Source organism: Rhinoderma darwinii, chromosome 3 (assembly GCF_050947455.1).
Source record: "Rhinoderma darwinii isolate aRhiDar2 chromosome 3, aRhiDar2.hap1, whole genome shotgun sequence".
Classification (NCBI taxonomy): domain Eukaryota; kingdom Metazoa; phylum Chordata; class Amphibia; order Anura; family Rhinodermatidae; genus Rhinoderma; species Rhinoderma darwinii.
The window spans coordinates 10479451-10500309 of NC_134689.1; the positions used below are offsets into that span (position 1 = coordinate 10479451).

At 44.6% G+C, this 20859-nt stretch overlaps 1 protein-coding gene across 8 annotated transcripts in view; it reads right to left on the reverse strand.

The window, feature by feature from the left end:
* Window positions 1-20859, reverse strand: part of DGKI (diacylglycerol kinase iota) — a 229932-nt gene that overhangs the window by 171501 nt on the left and 37572 nt on the right. Inside the window, exon 1 of one of the 8 annotated variants that reach the window (XM_075855864.1) lies at window positions 18965-19037. The exons of the other annotated variants lie outside the window; for them this stretch is intronic. Coding sequence (XP_075711979.1) covers window positions 18965-19008 — 44 coding nt within the window. The 5' untranslated portion in view covers window positions 19009-19037. Of the gene's footprint in view, window positions 1-18964; window positions 19038-20859 lie in introns of those variants that run through there. 8 annotated transcript variants of the gene reach the window in all.

A 20859-nucleotide genomic window follows, 5' to 3' on the forward strand; every position in this document is an offset into this window, starting at 1 on the left:
ACTGTTTTTGATGCGGAAACCGCGCCAAAAAATGCCCGAAATCGCCTCCCATTGATTTTAATGGACGTTGGAGGCGTTTTTTTTCCCCGCAAGCGGGAAACAGAAGCAACATGCCCTCTACACAGGAGTTTCCGTCTCTGACCTCCCATTGACATCAATGGGAGGCAGAGAAAGTTGTTTTCGCTGCGTTTTTTGCCCGCGGTGCTCAAAGGCCGTGGCCGAATAAACTGGCGAAAAGTGCCGCAAAAAACGCGGCAAACAGGTCAAAATCTACCTAAAGAATCCTGAAGGAATTTTGAGGCAGATTTTTCTGTGACCTTTTTCTGTCATGTGATCTTTCACCCGGCAATCACGTGATCGCCAGGACAAATGTCGGTGCCTGGCTGTCTCTGAGTTCTAGAAAACCCCTTTAACATTGGCCCTCACCCAGGACCAATCCATACCAATGTTTTTGGAATTCATGTCTCGCGGTCACAAAGGGGTTAATTTGTTTTAGGACCATGAAGCCCCAATATAATAACAGATACTATATAATAAAGCACTCCTAGCCCAGGAAAAACTCACAGCACTTCAATGGACCCAGACCTTGTCCCAACACAGTGGACGAAAACAAACAGTCCACAAGACCCACTCTCGAGAGACCAAATTACTAACGGAGGTGTTCTACACCAAGGGCTCATTTCAATTAACTTTATTTATATGCACATTTGTATTTCTGATGATATCATATCTTAAAAATGCAATTTTCAGAAATGACCTTAAAGAAATGGAAAAAAAAAAATCAGGAAATTTTTTTGACATTTTTTGAAAATTTCTGCAAATTTTTTAATATAATATTGAAAAAGCATCGGATATTCGTTATATTACTCTAGTAGTAAAAGTAAGTGGCCATATGCCCCCTGGTACCCAGTCACTGTAAACACTCACCAGTCTTCCCATGATGACGTACTTCCTGAAAAACTCTGCGTAACTTTTAAAGGAGGATTGCGCCACTTCTTTTTGAAAAAAGGCTCCATGTTTGTCTAACACTACAATGCGTCCCCCCGGCTGGAGCTGCGTCGGCTGTTTCCCCTGACACAATGCCCAGGCTGAACCACATTCACAGTGCAAGAGACAAATCCGTGACAGCTGATGACACGGGGGGGAAATCACCCAGGCTGGGCTACGAGCCCGTGCAGCCAGAGATCCCGGAGATGAAAAATTCATCTATTTCTGGATTTTCAACAGATTGACTTCTAATTGTTTGAATAATTAATGATTTGGCAGAAGAAAGTAAAATAAATGACGGAAGACGATGAATGAAAATTCCGGATTTTTTTATTTTTTTTTCAAAAGGCCGTTCCCCATCCAAAAAGAAATGAGTTCACGGAGCGATAGAGGCGATCATTGCCAGTGGGACGCACGGATCGACTGTAGACATTAGTTCTCGGTAGGGGGGGGGGATCGGCCAACTTTTTGTCTAGGCGAACATATTCCACAACCAGGATCGGCGTCATCACCCGTTTAACTTGGCAAAATGCCAGGGACCCGTGGGCTTGGTTGCCAATGGTGATCTAGGTGAACGTGCTCTATGTTTTTGAAGCCCATTGAGGGGTAAACGGGGGGGCCCGACTGTGGCTTTTTAGCCCAAGGGCCGACGTATACCTGGATCCAGCCCGGTCTATAATGTAGTGTAAAGCCATTTGCAAAACACTTTTAAGCCCCACCCTCGATCCGCCCACTTTTATGTAAATTTATAAAAGTCACAGCCACTTTGTGGCCCGTTTTATGGGACGGTTGGGAGGTGTGGCAATGAACAAACTCTATGTAGATGTTGCCCCGGACCGGATTTGAACCCAGGACCTTTGGAATCCACAGCTGTTTTTTCTAGGGGAAGTTTGGTTCCCCCTGCAGGAGAAAAAGTAGTATTACATTCAAATTAATTTCTTCCCACTTGCAATGTTCTCTACTCCAGCTATTTTTCGGGGGACTGTCCCATCACCTAGACCACAATTAGGGGCGGAGTTTCTGCAAATTTGCAATATTTTTTTTTTACATTTTTTCATTATTTTGCATCAGAAAATGGCGTTATTTTTAGCCTTATTGGATTTTGCATCATATCATTTTATTATCTCCAGTGAATGAAATCTATATCTTGGCTTTGATTATTGAAGCCATAAGGGTTCCTTAAATTTATAACGTCAAGGCAAAAAAATTATTTGAGGTTTCCATAGCGACGGCAACTTTCCTATCAATCAACTGACAAAGCAGAAAAAAAGCCATAAAGCAAAATACCGAAAAGGGACAGAAGGAACATCATCCGGGCCAGTGGTCTCCAACCTGTGACTCTCCATTGGTTGTAAAACTACTACTCCCAACATGTCCTGACTGCCGAAGGTCTATAGTCGTAAAAGTTGGCGCTTTCCATATGAAGATGCAGGTTTGACTCGACTCCTCCCTCACTGGTACGTTGTAGCAAAATATCAGCACAGGAGAGACATTTATGCTGTTGAGGTCTCTAAACTGGATACAAATGGAGCAAAACCTCAGCTCTGGATGTAAACAAGAATGTTTCCATTCACTGACAGCAAGCAGTGCTCAGAAATCAGGAATTGAAACACAAAGTATATTAGAAAGTTGCAGAATTCTTCATGATATATTCCTCTGTATAACGACATATAATAATAAAGCTTGACAGATGCCGGATTATCAAATGTTCTGCATTATCAGGCGTCATAGACAAGCACACTGTTAATCCAGGATGTGACAATACTCCATGTCGGATTAGCAGAAAATGACTTCATAATCTGGCTCTAGACTTTCTTCTGCATCATTGGCAGGGTGTCAGTGCATGCTGGGAGTTGTAGTTCTGCAACAGCTGCAGAGTCACAGGTTGGAGACCACTGCTAGTTTATCTGTGGCCCCGATCAGAAGCCAGGGTCGAAAGAGTGATCAGGACACCAGCAGCGCTCACAACCCCCCTCACTCAAGAACGGATCACTCCTCCCCCCACATTAAAGGACAAAAACAGACATTTTGGATAGGGGTGCACAAACTTCTGCAAAGACCAGAAAAAAGGCGTAAAGATGGAAATAATGGGATCTATAAATGGAGATTTATACATTTACATGCCACTGATGTGCCGTCCTGGATTCCGGGCGGTGCCACGATGTCCCGAGCGGCCGGTGGTTTGTCCCTTGTTCAACTGTATCTGCATCCTAAGGACGCAGATACAGTATAACCTGCTCCACCATCCACTATGTGACGCTGGCCGTGAGCGGTTTGGCCCAGACCGGCGCGATGCGGAGATGTTATCCCACCAATCTACACCAAGCCCCTCATAGCACAGACCGGAGGAGCAGAGGGATCTCCTCCACTTGTCGTGGGAACATAGGTGAGTATCTATTTTATTATTTTTACTAGGCACTATGGGGGCATTACACTGTGTGGGAGAATAATACTGTATGGGGCAGCTATGAGGGCATTACACGGTGTGGGGGCAGCTACGGGACATTATACTGTGTGGGGGGACAATACTATGTGGGGGCACTATGGAGCAATACACGGTTTAGGCACTATGGGGGTTTTATACTGTATGGGGCCAGCTATAGGGGCATTATACTATGTGGGGGCAACGATGGGGCATTATACTGTGTGGGGGGGGGCACTATGGGGCATTATACTGGATGGGTGCAGCTATGGGGCATTGTACTAGATGGGGCCAGTTATGGGACCATTATACTGTGTGGAGAGGCACTACGGGGCATTATACTGTGTGAGGGGCACTATGGGGGCATTATACTGTACGGCGGCAGCTGTGGAGGCATTATACTGTGTGGGGGGCACTATGGGAGCTTTATACTGTATGGGTGCAGCTATGGGGCAGTATACTAGATGGGGCCAGTTATGGGACCATTATACTGTGTGAGGGGCACTATGGGGGCATTTTACTGTGTGTGGGCACCGTGGGGGCATTTTATTGTGTGGGAGGCACTATGGGGCATTATACTGTGTGAGGGGCACTATGGGGGCATTTTACTGTGTGGGAGGCACTATGGGGCATTATACTGTGTAGGGGCACTATTGGGGCATTATACTGCGTGAGGGGCACTATGGGGCATTATACTGCGTGAGGGGCACTACGGGGCATTATACTGCGTGAGAGGCACTATGGGGCATTATACTGCGTGAGGGGCACTATGGGGCATTATACTGCGTGAGGGGCACTATGGGGCATTATACTGCGTGAGGGGCACTATGGGGGCATTATACTGCGTGAGGGGCACTATGGGGCATTATACTGCGTGAGGGGCACTATGGGGCATTATACTGTGTGAGGGGCACTCTGGGGCATTATACTGTGTGAGGGGCACTATGGGGCATTATACTGCGTGAGGGGCACTACGGGGCATTATACTGTGTGAGAGGCACTACGGGGCATTATACTGTGTGAGAGGCACTATGGGGCATTATACTGCGTGACGGGCACTATGGGGCATTATACAGTGTGAGGGGCACTATGGGGCATTATACAGCGTGAGGGGCACTATGGGGCATTATACTGCGTGACGGGCACTATGGGGCATTATACAGTGTGAGGGGCACTATGGGGCATTATACAGCGTGAGGGGCACTATGGGGCATTTTACAGTGGGGAGTCACTACAGGAGCATGATACTGTGTGGGCTGAACTGGATGTGTATGGGTGGGGACTGGGCGGGTTAAGAGGCGTGGCTTAACAGCGGAAAATATTGTCGTCCATCTGTGCACTACTTAGGATGTATAACGTGGATCATCTGACTGCGAACAACACCAAAACGCAACGCAGGCCTGTGTCTGTATTTGAGCAGCAAAAGTCTTCAAACGTAACGTATTTGTCATTGTCCCAGAAACCGACTGCCCTTTACCCCCGCCAACCTGTAAGCCTCCCAGCATGCACTTCTCCCCTCCCCCCTTCTTTCCACTCTGACATGACTTCGCTATCATCAGCATTACCATCATGGATAATTGATAACGAGTCCAAGCGCAGCAAAGAAAAGAATTACAAGGAGCAGCGACACACAAACAGCTATAAATAGAGCCGCTACCCGGCCGGTGTTTGCCAATGTCTGATGAGGCAAAGAAGGAAAGCAATTAACGGGCCCAGCCTCGCGGGCACCCTCCTCGACTCCACACAACATGGCGCGCAAAAAGTCCCTGCTGCGACTAGTAAATCAGTTACCTCCCAGGACTTGCATTACCTATATGAAGGTATCCCTGATATGGAAATCATACAGATGTAGCAGAGCCGAGATCGTTATCTGGCACAACTCAATGTGTTACTTGTGGATTTATATAGGACTGAAGGTAAACCTATTGCATTATCTAAGGACTTGTCCAGGATTATAAAAACAGTGCCACACCTATCCACAGGTTGTGTGTAGTATTGCAGCTCAGGCCCATTGACTTCAAATAAGGTGCAGTACCACATACAACCCGTAGATAGATGTGGCGCTGTTTCTGGTACAAAGCAGCCATGTTTTTAAATTCCTGGATAACCCATTAAAGAGGGACTCAAAAGCAGGATCCCCCGCCCAAAAAATACGAGGCCCCTCATCTTAGTATAAGTCGCTCAATAATCTTTTTTCACTAGTGATCCGGTTGCTTGCGGTTTATAATTATTCTATCCTTGCTGCTATGATAATTATCTCTCCAAGCAGCAGCCAATGTGAACGAGAAGAGCTGCAGTGTAAAGAATGGAGGAGAAATAGAGCAGCCTAGCAATCTCTTTCATTTTTGAGGACTGTATATTTTTCACTCTGCTGAAATCAATGATACACTAGTGTGAGAATCGTGTTGGAGTTTTCCAGTTCTTGGGTGCTGTAGTCCGTTCAATTTTGCTCGCAGACCCCCATCAATTCCATCTTGTGTCATTGTCAGTTCAGATTTAAGTTTTAAATGAGAAATTCAGCTCTGCTACATCCGGATGTGAATTTATAACCCATATGTTTCCGCCCGAAAAAAATGGATGCAATCAGCACTCATGTATAAATATAGAAATCTCCCAGCATCCCCTGCTTGTTCAGTGTCTACACATGTAGGACAAACTAACTGCCCCCTGTGCATTATATGAGCTCAGCTAAGCTGTTAGGGGTGTGTTTGACAGTAAGCTTGCTGATGGTTTCCAATGACAACTGGCAGAATTTTGAATGCAGCTCTGGAGGATAATACAGGCTGTAACTCAGAATCAGATTTTTAATACAATGTATTTTCAAAGTGACTCAACTTTTTGTTCAGATTATATCCATAAATCTGCATAATGGTGTTCGATAGTGGACGTACCCTTAAAGCTGGCGCCATTTTGTAACGTCACACCAAAACTACATCATCAGACCATTTCTTCATTTGGTCGGGGGCTGATTATGAAAAATGGAAAAAAAAAAAAAGAGAGAAATTTTTGAAACTTTTTATAATTAGTGGACTTTACATCGCTGCCTCTTGGCGCCCTCTAGTGAAGCAGAAAATACAGCGCGGCGTTCCTGAGTCTCCAATCTACTCCAGAATAAATAATAATCTCTTCTTCTATGCAATAGTAACGATCCACACAAGTTTAAAGAGCGACTGTCATCTGTACGGAATGGAGGTCGGCATTTTTTGGCCATGATGGGACTTTTCATTAGACATTTTATACAGTCTGTAATGGTCCTGGATTCCAGAAACCCAATAATCCCAAATCTGTGGTGGTCCCAAATACCAGAAACCCATCAATCCCAAGTCTGTGCTGGTCCCAAATGCCAAAAGCACACTGATCCCAAGTCTGAGGTGGTCCTCAATGCCAGAAACACACGGATCCCAATTTTGTGGCAGTTCCCAATGCCAGAAGCCCACAATCCAGATTCTGTGGTGGTCCTGGAGGCCAGAAACCCAGCAATCTTAAATCTGTGGGAGTCCCAAATAGCAGAAACCCACTAATCAAAAGTCTGTAGTGGCCTGGAGGCAAGAAACCCACAAATTTTAAGTCTGTGAGAGTCCCAAATACCAGAAACCCACTGATCCCAAATATGTAATGTTCTCAAATGGCAGAAACCCACGACTCAGTGTTCGTGGTGGTCTCAAATGTCAGAAACTCACCAATCCCATGTCTGTGGTGGTCCCAAATATGAGAAACCCACCAATCCCAAATCTAGGATGGTCCCAAATGCAAGAAACCCACCGATCAAAAGTCTGTGGTGTTCAAGGAGGCAAGAAACCCACCAATCTTAACTCTGTGGGGGTCGTAAATATCACAAACCCACCGATCCCAAATGTAATGTAACCAAATGGCAGGAACCCACCAATCCCAAATCTGGGTTGGTCCCAAACGCCAACAGCTCACAAATCCCAAATCTATGGTGGTCCCAAATGCCAGAAACGCATTAATCCCAAATCTATGGTGGTCCCAAATGCCAGAAACTCATTAACCCCAAGTCTATGGTGGTCCCAAATACAAGAAAACCACCAATCCCAAGTCTAGTGTTAACGACCCTTTTGTTGGTGAGTCCAGTGGCACACTCCCGTAGATCCCAAGAGGACAGAGGGTCCGGATACCGTGCTCAGTTTATGTTACTTGCGCATATTTCATTGGATAGTGACCACAGATATAAGGTCCCTTCACCCCTAAATGGGGCCCCTCTGTTCTCATCATCTGAGAACCCCAACTGGAAACCTCGGAGTCTGGAAAAATGTGTGACCACCCCTACCGTTCCTGCAATAGCGGCCATATTGGTTGTCACCGAGCTTTTCTATTATGTAGGGTCGGTTTTCTCCCTTTTGCCTCCACTCGTTATCAGCCGGAATATATGCGCGTCCATGACCCGAGGCCTCGACTAATTAATTAACTGAAGCACAACGAGACTTTTCCATTAAGGAAATGAGTACCGATTGGATTAGACTGAAAGTCAGTGATTTATGATGGACCAGTCAAATGCAATAAAAGTGGCCTCAATGCCCACTGCAACCAATCAGAATTGTAATGGGGAAATAAAACATGGATATGGATTGGTGGCTATAACCCGAGGGGGCACTTTTCCTTCGAGGCACTCTTGATATATGAGGCCCCAATGAGTTCAATAATAATGAGTTCAATAGGGAGATTTGTAGGGCAGATCCAAATCGGGCGGAGTAGTATAGTCGTATGTATGCCAGGGCCAGGACAGGTAACGCTCCAACAGAATGGGTAACCAGGGTACAGGCTCAGGACAGGCAGCGATCAGAAGGAAGCCGAGTAGAAACTAGGGAGATGTACCTTAGAAGAGTGCTGGCACCTAGACATAGGGGAGGGTCAAAAGGATCGTAGATGCTCAGCCGTACCCTGAACACTATGTGAATTTGGAGAAAGCTGGCCCTTTAATAAGCTAAGAGCGATGTACACCAGCCGTACCTGGAGCACGGTGGCCGAGAGGAGACGGGAACGTTGGCCATGGGGAGCAGGTGAGTGACCGTCGTCCAGTCGTAGTTACAGTCAACTTATTCAGACATTGGGATATGGACATTGCGCAGGAAATCCCCAGGTAGTCTTTGATAGCGATCACTGATGGAACTTCCAAATCGAGAATCGATCCACAGGAAACGGGTCAAATCCAAAATAGCGCACAACTTCAAAAATGGACAGGAACCAATGAACCTTGTTGCTCTGGCGGGGTGTGAGAACCAACCGGTGGACGTGCCTGTTCCTTTAAAATGTCACTTGGACAGGCGTCACTTGGGGAGGTGCCAACATCAGTGATCCATTGACGTCCCAAAGTGACGATCATCTTGCTCCATTCAACAAAGCCAAGAGGGGTCACAGGGCACAACCCAGGAGACCTGACTCCTAAAAACAAGGAGTCAATGCTCGGGGCACGCGGGTCATTCAGTGGGTGCAACTACCCCCGCTACTCCGGCTTTATTAGATGCCATCATTAAAAAGGAAACCGGCCCTTTAACTGGCGTCATATGAAACACTTGATGTTTTTAGAAAATCCCATAAAATGTTCTAGTGAAGAAGCACAGGACGTCCTGGTGTCGATAGCGACCTCGCATTTCCAGCCTGTTATTCCCACTGCTAAATGGATCTGCTGACCGCTAATATGTCATTCCGTGCACTTAGAGATTATTCTAGGAGCCCCGTCACCCGCTGGATACGAGTGTCGCAGAAACGATAATGCATTTTGCCCATTTAGATGATATCAAACTGATAAATAGAAAAACCCTTGCCCTCTTCCTAGAAAAATATGCCAGTTGTTTCCAACCTGTGGTTGCAAAACTACATCTCCCAGCAGGTCCTAACAGCTGGGAGTTGTGGTTTTGCAACAACTAGACTGTCCTATTGCTCCAGACTCCAGCTTCGCTGCATCGTCTATTGGAGTCTATGGTAATCTAAAATCCACCTCCTGCCTCATCCGCTACTATTTCCCTCCCCCATGATAGGAAACAAATCTCTTTCACTATTATGAAGGCCGCACAGATCAGACTGACCCTACAACTATGGAGCCCATCGAGCTTCTTTTAAGTGAACCAGCATAGCCTCCCCCTACCCACGCAACATAATTAACAAAATAGAAGAGGGTAACCATCCAGTGGATAACGCCATCGATATCTTCTACAAAGGACGGGAAGGTCAAAAAGTTCTTAGGTTGTGATGCCATGACCCATCGCCAACAGGGGGCCCCATTTCAAAGTCTGCTATGGGGCCCGTATGCTCTCTGTACACACTTAGGCCACAGAAAATGTGACAAGCGACACCCAGGACCGTGATCTATTCAGAGCTTTCCGTCGTGGTCCGGACCATCGCCCTGATTGCCGATCCGGAGGCTTAAACGCTGTGAAATCTCATCGGCTCGATGACTCCACGCAATTCTTAAGCTGCGGAATAAAGAGGGAGACGACGTTTCGGCTGAGCTGAATTTTTTGTTACATTGTAAACCGGTCTCGGCACCTGGTAAAGCTTCTTAGCGTTGAGTGGTTTGTTGGGCAATTTTCCCGGTGATGCTAAATAGCACCAAAAAGCCAAAAAGAGCTTACGTTTTAAATGGGGGAGGGGGAGCGAACGTCGACGCGGTTGGCATAAGCAGAAGTACATTGTATATCCTTCTTTCTCCGCTATATACAGCTTATTAGTCCTGTTTTCTTGCCTAAAGCAGCTCGGCGAGGAGGGGGGGGGGGGGTGATATCAGTTCCATCCAGCCTTCCCTCAATGAGCCTGACAGCGGAAATCCAATTAAGGCCTTCATTAGACTGGGCACGCTCTTGGCTCCCGCTCCCTCCCCCACCCTTCAAGCATCAAAAAGAACAACGGGCATGATGGCGATGTCCTGATTTTCTTGGGCCTGGGTGGAGAGGAACAGATTGGGACGAGCTGCTAAACATGAGGACAGCTGGTCACGTCTCGGACCAGACAGGACGGAGGGACCTCTTATTCGGGATGACGGGGCCGGCGTTGGAAACGGTTATGGCTGCAAAAATCAATGCAAATGATAAGAATGCCCAAAAAAAAAAAAACTGTAGATCCGGAGCCACAATGCAAAATCTGTCATGGAGCCCCCCCCCACCCACCTACCCCTGTGGCCTTTGGGCCCCATTAAGTAACAGGACACGGGTGCAACAACTACCCCTGCACCCGCTATACCTATGCCCCTGGGGATGCCAAGTGCTGCGGCCCACATTTCATTGATCGCAGTGGTGCGCGGTGTATGATAAATTTGGCGCGTCCTGCTAGACACTTTTCTATTCCTTCCACCACCTTTAAATTTCTTATTCTGCGGCAGAATTGTGTGCCATTTTTTTGGCGGGCTATGGCATATTTAAGCCACACCCCTTTTCTGATAAACCGCACCTCTTTATCGCTAAGTCACGCCCCTTTTCGAGAAACTTTTGAAAAAGTCTAGTGAGGTACATCAAAATTGTGCCAAAATTTGGTGCGTTTTTGGTCACTTTCTAGACCCAGTAGTGAGTCCTTGGGTCATCATCCTCTTCTGTCGATTAGGAAAAGCTGAGTGACAACCAAAAGACACTTCACCTGGAGTTGTCACCCAGCTTTCCTAAACTCCCAGGGACTAAATCTGTCTAGTTATATATTGAAGATGGAGCATTGAAGACAGATTTGCTGGGAAGGAGTCGGTAAAGGCGCTGCAATGGTGGACATATTGGTTGTCACCCAGCTTTCCCAGATAGAGATAGGGCTTATTTTTTTAATTTAGGAGACCTTGTTCCAGAAAGAGAACCTGATAAGGACATCATTGTGATACAGTTGCACCCACTAAGCAGCCCACTAAAGTGTCAGTGCAATGTAGTGATGGAGAGTATGATCCGCCATATTTAACCTCTATGGAGCTTATCATATAGTCACAGAGTCACCCGTGCTTCAAAGATGTGCGCAGTCCCTGCTGCCTCCTGCCCTCTCCTAGTTTTTTTGCTGAAGCTAATAGATTTAATACTGAATTAGATCAAGTTTTGTTTTACAATAAAACTGTAATTTTACTACAAAGACGTCGGCATGAAATCTGCGAGCACAGGAATTGTGTTTACAGTCATTACAATCACTCCCTGGAAGCCTGTCAGCAGACACGCTAAGTGGCACATGGAGGGCTCCATTCACACTGCCGTCAGAGGCTCCATACAGAGTCAATGGGAACTGTCGGACATGTCATTATAAACGGAAAACACAACGCTAGTGTGAACATAGCCCAAGACAAAAAAATGGAGTCCAAGCGTGCTGTCATATTAACAGAAACACTACAACCCCCAGCATGTACTAGCAGTGTATACACTAATCTAAAGCTATATGAGATAGATAGATAGATAGATAGATAGATAGATAGATAGATAGATAGATAGATAGATAGATAGATAGATAGATAGATAGATATGAGATAGATAGATAGATGATAGGAGATAGATAGATAGATAGATAGATAGATAGATAGATAGATAGATAGATAGATAGATGATAGATAGATAGATAGATAGATAGATAGATAGATAGATAGATAGATAGATAGATAGATAGATAGATAGATAGATAGATAGATAGATAGATAGATATGAGATAGATAGATAGATAGATAGATAGATAGATAGATAGATAGATAGATAGATAGATAGATAGATATGAGATAGATAGATGTGATAGATAGATAGATAGATAGATATGAGATAGATAGATAGATAGATAGATAGATATGAGATAGATAGATAGATAGATAGATAGATAGATAGATAGATAGATAGATAGATAGATAGATAGATAGATATGAGATAGATAGATAGATAGATAGATAGATAGATAGATAGATAGATAGATAGATAGATAGATAGATAGATAGATAGATAGATATGAGATAGATAGATAGATAGATACTAGGAAATTAGTATAATTGCAATTCCAAATAGACGGGCACTCCCACATTTCAGTGCCAGGTTGTGGCTAGTCTACATTTCCATTTCATCCCTGCCACTCATGACTACTATGACAATCATTTCCAGCAGGTTTGTTTTTGAGGACTGTCTGTCTGTCCCGGTGGGGAGATAAGTGAGCGGAGATTTACGATAGAGATGAAAACAGCGACAATCTCTCCAGGACGTCGTATTTATCACGGGGAAAAGAAAAGGAAAAGTGGCAAGGAATGATAGGAGGAGACGATGCCAACAACTGAAGAATCAATGTTTCTCCCCTAATAACAGATCTTTGGCGCAGCAGGCAGTGGAGGATGCTGGGAGTATTTTGTAAAATGAGCATGGTGTGTACAGCGGCGACGGCTTGTTCTCCACTTGTGCGGATTAAATCCGGGAGGGGGGGCAAATATAAAGCAGCTGAATCCATAATAGGGAGAAATGAGATTATTATAACAGTGCAGAGATTATAATCCAAACACAGCCCTCTATAAATAGGGAGATATGAAGACTAACGGCTCTTAAAGGGACGGATCCATACAAGCCATACGCTAAAACGGAGGCCGAGGAGTCAATAGGATAATGGAATTGGGAAATCTATACTAATGACAGATACATACACCACTCTGGTAATTGGATTGTCCTGTCATGCCGCTAACAACATGAGTACTGAGTATCATCAAGGAGATGCATTGTGGGTAGTGGGGCTAACCTTCCTTGGAACAATCTAGCCAATCGCTAATAGGTCGTATGGATGTCATATCATAGAGGGGGCTCTCGCTGTATAACATGATCTCCCCCATTCTTCCGACTATGTATTACATGGTTTCCACCATTCATGGTCGGCTACACGGATCTAATTGCTGGGACATAGACGAGACAGGGGCGCACAGCAAAGATCAAACTGGGCCCCCATTATGGGTTGACGACACTATAATGGGGGGCCCAGTTTGATCTTTGACCATCCGTAAGAACAAATGATTGAGCATGTTAATGTCCGATATACCGGATCCACCTTTACCTCGACATCTGCCATCAGGGGGGTTGGGACACCCCCATGAACACATTAGATAGTCCGCCGATCCTGCCTAAATCAGCAGGATCAGCAATGTGCATCTAATGTATCAGGGCATCTTACCCCTTAAGTCAATTCCCCTCCCCTTTCTTTGCAAACAATGGACTTCCCCTGTGAAGGCGAGACCTGTATAGGTTCTTGCCACCGAATATCAAAGGCGATGGACCTCTCCATCCCCTCCAAGTACCCCATAGCCATCTCTATGTTACGTACGCCCTGGGTGAGAAGGCTATGTTCCAATAGAGGGTAGTCCAAATGGGATATACATTGGGTATTTGTCAGAGGGTATACCCATCTTTACAGGGAGGGATAGTGAGTACCAGGCACTGATATTGTCTCAGTCTCAGTTGTGGCACCGCTATGGGGTCATTACCCATGCCTAATAACACTATCTTAGGGAACTGGACCTGAAATTAAAACCAGGATTGAGGGCCCCATTTTAATATGGACCCCCCACCCGTTCTCTTATGGGACATTTAGGAAAACTAGTACAAATACAAATATTGTTTCCCTAAGAGCCCAGTAGTGTGGTCACCCAACTCTCCAGAGAGCCTGAATGGCATATAAATCTAGATTGGTAAGCAATAAGTAATACTCCATTCCTATTTTTTCCCCCTGTCTCTTGCTGCTCTGCCTGTGTAAGTGTCACTCTTGCAGTTCTGCCATTGTATTCATGAACCAGGAGGCTCAGTATGAACAATGCTATAGTTCCCGTGAACCAAGAAAATAAGATGAATGTACTTATTATTATATAAAACATCTATTTATCATGAGTCTATGGGGCCTCCGGAAATTCTTCACATGAACATACATACTGATTTAGCAGATGAATTTGTCATTTAACTCTTTGGCGTTGCATTAATTGTATATTGTTAGAATTATTTGACTTAACATAATGCAACAGATTTGCCTGCGGCCCTATGGAAGATTACAAGTATCCCTATTAAGTGGTGCCAAAATGAAATACTCAGCTCTGCTACATCTATGCTGGATATATGATTTCTTTCCAACTATAAAATGTGGCAATTCCCTGATTACTGTGGGCATTCGAAAGAAAGTTTCAATGATCTAGATTGGGTGTGAGTGACAGTGCCGCATACCTGCACGCGCGTCTCGTTCACCTCCCATAACACACTGGTTCTACATGCATCGCGCTCATCCGAAACTCACATCACATCTTAGCTCATGCCGGGAATGGTTGTCATGGAGACATTAATCTTTATCCTCTTTCCCTCTTAAGCATTCCGCCACGTGGGTCGTCCTACCCCCTCCCTATATTCATAAATGAGTGTGTGGGGGAATATAGGTGAAAGATGATGTTCATAGAGGGTGACACCATGCACCTTACACCAAGGTCTTGTAAGGAGAGCGGTCTGAGCCTGGATCACGGCGTGGTGTCCCGATGACCGGCTTGGCGGAGGAGGGGGATGGGATAATAGTTACTGCAGCTCGGGATTACTGGGCTTTACTCTCAGCGGTGTTTAAGATTTGCACGGCAGCTCCTCTAAGCCTCTTTGCTGCTGCAATTGCCTGGCTTGGGGATTTTTGCCACCTAAATTTTACAATCCCCTCTCTCTCCCCTCCCCAGGAGTTTTGAGTCACGATTCGATCCGCTTCTATCAACTGCACTCTCGTCCTTTGACATCACCTGCTCTACGAACATGCTGAGAGTTGTAGTTCTTCAACAGTTTTGCATATAATCAGCAGCACGGGCGCTATGAAGTTTCCCTAATAACATGAAATGGTCCTATTTAATAGGAAATGAGGCGCAAATCAGGTACCCATTACGGTACCCTACACTTCACCCTCTCTGCCTTTGACCGACTAAAAATATGGCATTCACCTACGAGGGTCAATGTGCTAGTGAGAAAGTATAACCTTCCCCCAGCCATCCGCAATAGGGTACAAGCTGGAGGTTGATATACATAATAGGGAGCACTGGGCCCGTGACTATTTGCCCAGATGGGGCCCATTTATTTCTTATGGTAGCCGAGCCCACAGCTCTTCTATCTTCGCCCTTTACCTTGTAGATTGTAAACTCTTATGTATCTAGTCTACATGTTTGTATTTGTATATACAGTAAAATTCCTTTAATCCGGCATTCGGTAATCCAGATACTTGATTCTAGCGTAGAACTATCTTCTGATGTTACGTAAAAGTCCTTTAATCTGGCAATCAATGTTTCCTAATCCAGAACTTTAGCCTAACTCCTGCCACAAATCCCCAAAACACGCCTGGAAATCGCGATTGGGATGTTACGATTATTTGGTTGACAGCCGTCTTTCTTGACTGCCCCATAAACAAGTCAAGGCTGAGCCAAACAGGCATTTTATTCCTAGGAATGGAGATAAGTGGCTGCCAAAGTACTATGGCGCCTCCTATCTCAACAGGATTTCTTAAAGGGGTTTTCCATTTTTATGCAAGAAAAGAGTAATTATTGTAGAACGAAAAGTTAGGAAAATAATATAAAATAATATAAATATAATAATATAATATACTTTATTTTTTAATTCCACACCAAGATCTCTGCTTGCTGTCAGCTAATGGAAATATTAAATGTTGCGATCCAGAGGCTGTAATGACCTAATAATTCTGATACACGAACCCTGATAATATTTGGGCTTATAACCTTATTGAAAGAAAGTCTCTTCGACTGCAAACATCTCTGATTACACTTTGTGCTTTAATTCTTCACTATTTTCAAGACCACTGCTTGCGGTTGGTGAACGGAATCATTCGATGTTTAGATCCAGAGGCTGAAATCTTGTACAGTCCTAATACTTCTCACAGCTGGTGGATTGCTGCAACTACATCCAGTCTAGCCAATCCTCTGTGAGCTAAATACATCATCCAAACAAATCTCTCTCCTGTTCTGATAGTTTGTTACAATGTATCAGTGCAGGTAAAATGTATCAACCTGGAGTCCAGACTGATTGACCAGATTGGATACATTTGTAGCAAGCAGAGATCTTGAAAATGGAAAATTAATTAAAATACAAAGTATATTAGAAAATTGCAAAACTTTTCATAATACGAATATTACGCTTTACTGACATAAACCCTTGTCGTTTTTACGATCTCCCCTATGGAAGGTGCGGTTACTACGGACATCATATCCTTCATAAGCTCCGTCAGCTCAGATCCGGCTACGTTGTGACCAACTTATATTGTGCATTTGGACAGATCACATGACCCGAGCGACGGAACGGTCATTAATATAAGAAGGTCTCCGGTATCGTTCCTTGATAGGAGGTGACAAAAAACTAATTGATTGATACAGCCGGCATCCTATTACTTCTATCCTCTTACCCAAATCTAGATCCTCTTACTCATACACCCACATATCCTATTATGAAGAACAGATCCAATTATCAGCAGCCCGTCAGCTGGGATCGGGCTCCGCACAAGACTGATGGGCGACGAGGCTGAGATCCCCCCCGGGACACTTAGTCTTCAATAAGAAAATCAGTGTAGACCTCCGGAGAGGGGGGGGATTTTTCATGTGACAATAGCAGAAGTCATACATAGAGAGGGGGGTCTAATAGCAAATCCCGATGCTGGTCCATACCACCACACCCGGACCCCAAGCTTGTTTGTATACCCCAAACCTTATCTTGAGGGTGGCATGACCCTCAAGATAGTGCCAACTTTCACGTTGTGGTGCCTCAGAGCAAATCCTGATGCGGGTCCATGCCACCACACCCTTCATATTGGGAAAGTAGGGACAATTACTTGGTTGTATATGCCACATCCCTTGTGGATGAGATGGGTGCCATGACCCTCAACATGGCCGCTCCTTCCATGTGGTGCCTGTGGATTGGGGATCCTTGCACAGGTTTACGATGCCCGTAAGGAAGTTTGAATGGTTCTAACCTTCACTATGTACCCAAGCAGATACAGAGACCACTGGAGTAAAATACACAAGACTTACATGCAAGAGGACAGGGAAGTACCTGTGTACAAATAGGATTGGTGACCGGGTGACCAGAAGCCGCATTACAAAATCTACAAAATGGCGGACCATGGTTGTGATTTCCTGTCTCCAGCTACAAAGAGAAGAGCAGCTCCGGAACACATAATACTGATCAAACCAGCAAAACATTGTGTCAACAAGAAGACTGCTCTCCTGGCTACTGTGGCTCCATTTTTGGGTGGTATGGATAGGGGTCTGAGACTTCTATACCTCAGAATCTCTGAATGTCAATGTGCTTCATCTGGAGCAGTGTGTCAGGGTCCCCACTGCCTGCACTGCATTGGAGCAACACTGTACCTAGTCCTTTAATGATGGAAGGAAAATGAGACACGGATAAGCACGGATACACCCAGGACACAGCCTCCTCATGTCTTACATTGCTCCAGGGTGAACACTACACGTTAATACCTGCTATAATTAAAGGAGGTATGTGTGTCTTACAGGGTTGGAATTCAATATAAATATTTCATACAACTAGTAATGATAGATAGATAGATAGATAGATAGATAGATAGATAGATAGATAGATAGATAGATAGATATGAGAGAGATAGATAGATAGATATGAGAGAGATAGATAGATAGATAGATATGAGAGAGATAGATAGATAGATATGAGAGAGATAGATAGATAGATAGATATGAGATAGATAGATAGATAGATAGATAGATAGATAGATAGATAGATAGATAGATAGATAGATAGATAGATAGATAGATAGATATGAGATAGATAGATATGAGAGAGATAGATAGATAGATAGATAGATAGATATGAGAGAGATAGATAGATAGATAGATAGATAGATAGATAGATAGATAGATAGATATGAGATAGATAGATATGAGAGAGATAGATAGATAGATAGATAGATAGATAGATATGAGAGAGATAGATAGATAGATAGATAGATAGATATGAGATAGATAGATAGATAGATAGATATGAGATAGATAGATAGATAGATAGATAGATAGATAGATAGATAGATAGATAGATAGATAGATAGATAGATAGATAGATAGATAGATAGATAGATAGATATGAGATAGATAGATATGAGAGAGATAGATAGATAGATAGATAGATAGACAGACAGACAGACAGACAGACAGATAGATAGATAGATAGATAGATAGATAGATAGATAGATAGATAGATAGATAGATAGATAGACAGACAGACAGACAGACAGATAGATTGATAGATAGATAGATGATCTGCAATATCGACATTAGTCATCCAAGCGTGCTGTCATATTAACGGAAACACTACAACCCCCAGCATGTACTAGCAGTGTATATACTAATCTACAGCCCATGACATATGACACACTGCTCTGTCAGACTTATGAGCAAAGAAACAAGTCAAATTCCGACGTTGTGCATTTATAATGTACAGATGTAGCAGAGCTGAATAACAGTGGCATAGTTTGGGCATCACAATGCAGTATGTTTACCAGAAGTCCTACGTAAAACCACATCATGACACCACCATGGCTTATGCCAAATGACAAACTCATCTCTACTACATCTGTATAGCCACCCACCTTCTTACTAAGCACTGACGCTTTATCTTCCATCGTCCCCACATCTGCTTGAAGTGGTGATGTCATCCAGACAGAGGCAGGCAGATTTTCTACCCCCCAGCCCCCCACCCACCTTTCCTGTCCCTCCCCACCCTTGTTCCTCTGCAGGATTCCTGAGGTGTGTGGACCGCCCTGGCCCCCAGACTCTGATCCCTCTGCTGTCATGTGACGTCACAAAAAAAAATGTGTGCGCTGCCCTCAAATCTACCGGGTGTGTGACGGGAATCTAGAAGCGCTTCAGGATTCAGTCTGTTATATATATATATAAACATCCGCTCCACCAGCGGCTGTATACAGCGCTCATTCTCTTCTAGGGCCATATTCACACAAGCAAAGGGAAGAAAAACATCCTTATACATGCTGACGTTAAAGGGCCAGTCTGTCCTCTCTCCCATTGGCTTTGCAGTTGAATGTGATCTAACGCTCTCTGTTATCAGCCATATCAGTCTGTACTGTTCTTGTTTTCCAGTTTGATATAAATAAAGCTTCGGCTCTGTTCACACTTGAATCACAGCTTCTGTTTAGAATGAAGCCGTGACAGCTCTGCTACATCGTGTTCAAACAGATATCGACAAACCCCGACGGACCTTTATTGGGGTCCGTCGGTTCCGGTAATCTTGCCGTCAAAAATACTGGAAAGGTCGATAGAACTCTCACTTGGTTCTGTAACTTTCTAATATACTTTGTGTTTCAATTCCTCACCATTTTCAAGATCTCTGCTTGCAGTCGGTGAATAGGAACATTCTTGTTTCCATAAAACCTTCTGACCCTTACAATTGTATCTAGTCTGTGAGCTCCATGCGTCAGCAAGACAAATTTCTCTCCTGTGCTGGTAGATTGTTACAAAGTATCAGTACAGTTAAAATGTATAAGGACTGGATACAATTGTAGCAAACTCTCAGCCGTGACAAGTATGTTGTCATTCACTGATAGCAAGTGGAGATCTCGAAAACAGTGAGGAATTGAAACACACAGTATGCTAGGCTGGCGGTATACCCGGGTGATTTTACAACACCCGGTGTCTGCTGCTCCATATACAAAGAACCGCGGGTGTGAATGGCGTCTCCATTCCGCTTACAGAGTCGCAACGCAACAACGTTTCAAACAGTAAGAATATATACAGTAAAATTCCGATAATCCGGCACCATTAGGACTGTCAGTGTGAGATTCCGAACTATTTGATATCACATACTCACAAATCACAGCGGGATGCGGGTCGTGGGCGTCGGGATGGCGACAGGGGGCTTCATACTTTCATCCATTAAATTGGTGCTCAGGGGGACAAGGAGTTCAGAGATCTACATAAAACTGATTGCTGTGCTGTCCTGTTCGATGTTAAAGGAACAATCCAGGCGAAGCCGATACACTGTGTTCTGCCGAGTACCAGATCTGAGGGGGTGGAGCATGACACAAGGATTCAAAGAACAACCCTGGAATGTTCTTTTATGGAAAGGGATGAATTGACAAGTTTGTGGGATTGTCCACCTAGGACGACCCCCTTTCCTGAGGCAGCGCCCTTGACTGTGAGCAGATCGCGTGAGTCCGACTGTCGGAAACCCTGGTGCTTCCGTATTTGTACAGAGTCGGTAGTAATAATATACGGTGCCCCCGAAGTCAATGGGTGTCCACAAGATACATGGTAGTGCTTAGTCCTCCAGATAGGCGCTCTTCAGTTCTAAGCAATGGCAATACAGGGGAGTTCACTAAGGATATGCTGGCCATAGATGTTAAAGGGCTTGTCCAGTTTATTAGTGGGGGTCCTCTTTGAGGATTCCCATCTCTTGGCCGGAGTGGAGAGCGGTTACAAAGAGCGTCTCTCTCTCTGGAGGACCTGTCCTGTCCTGCATTACACAGAC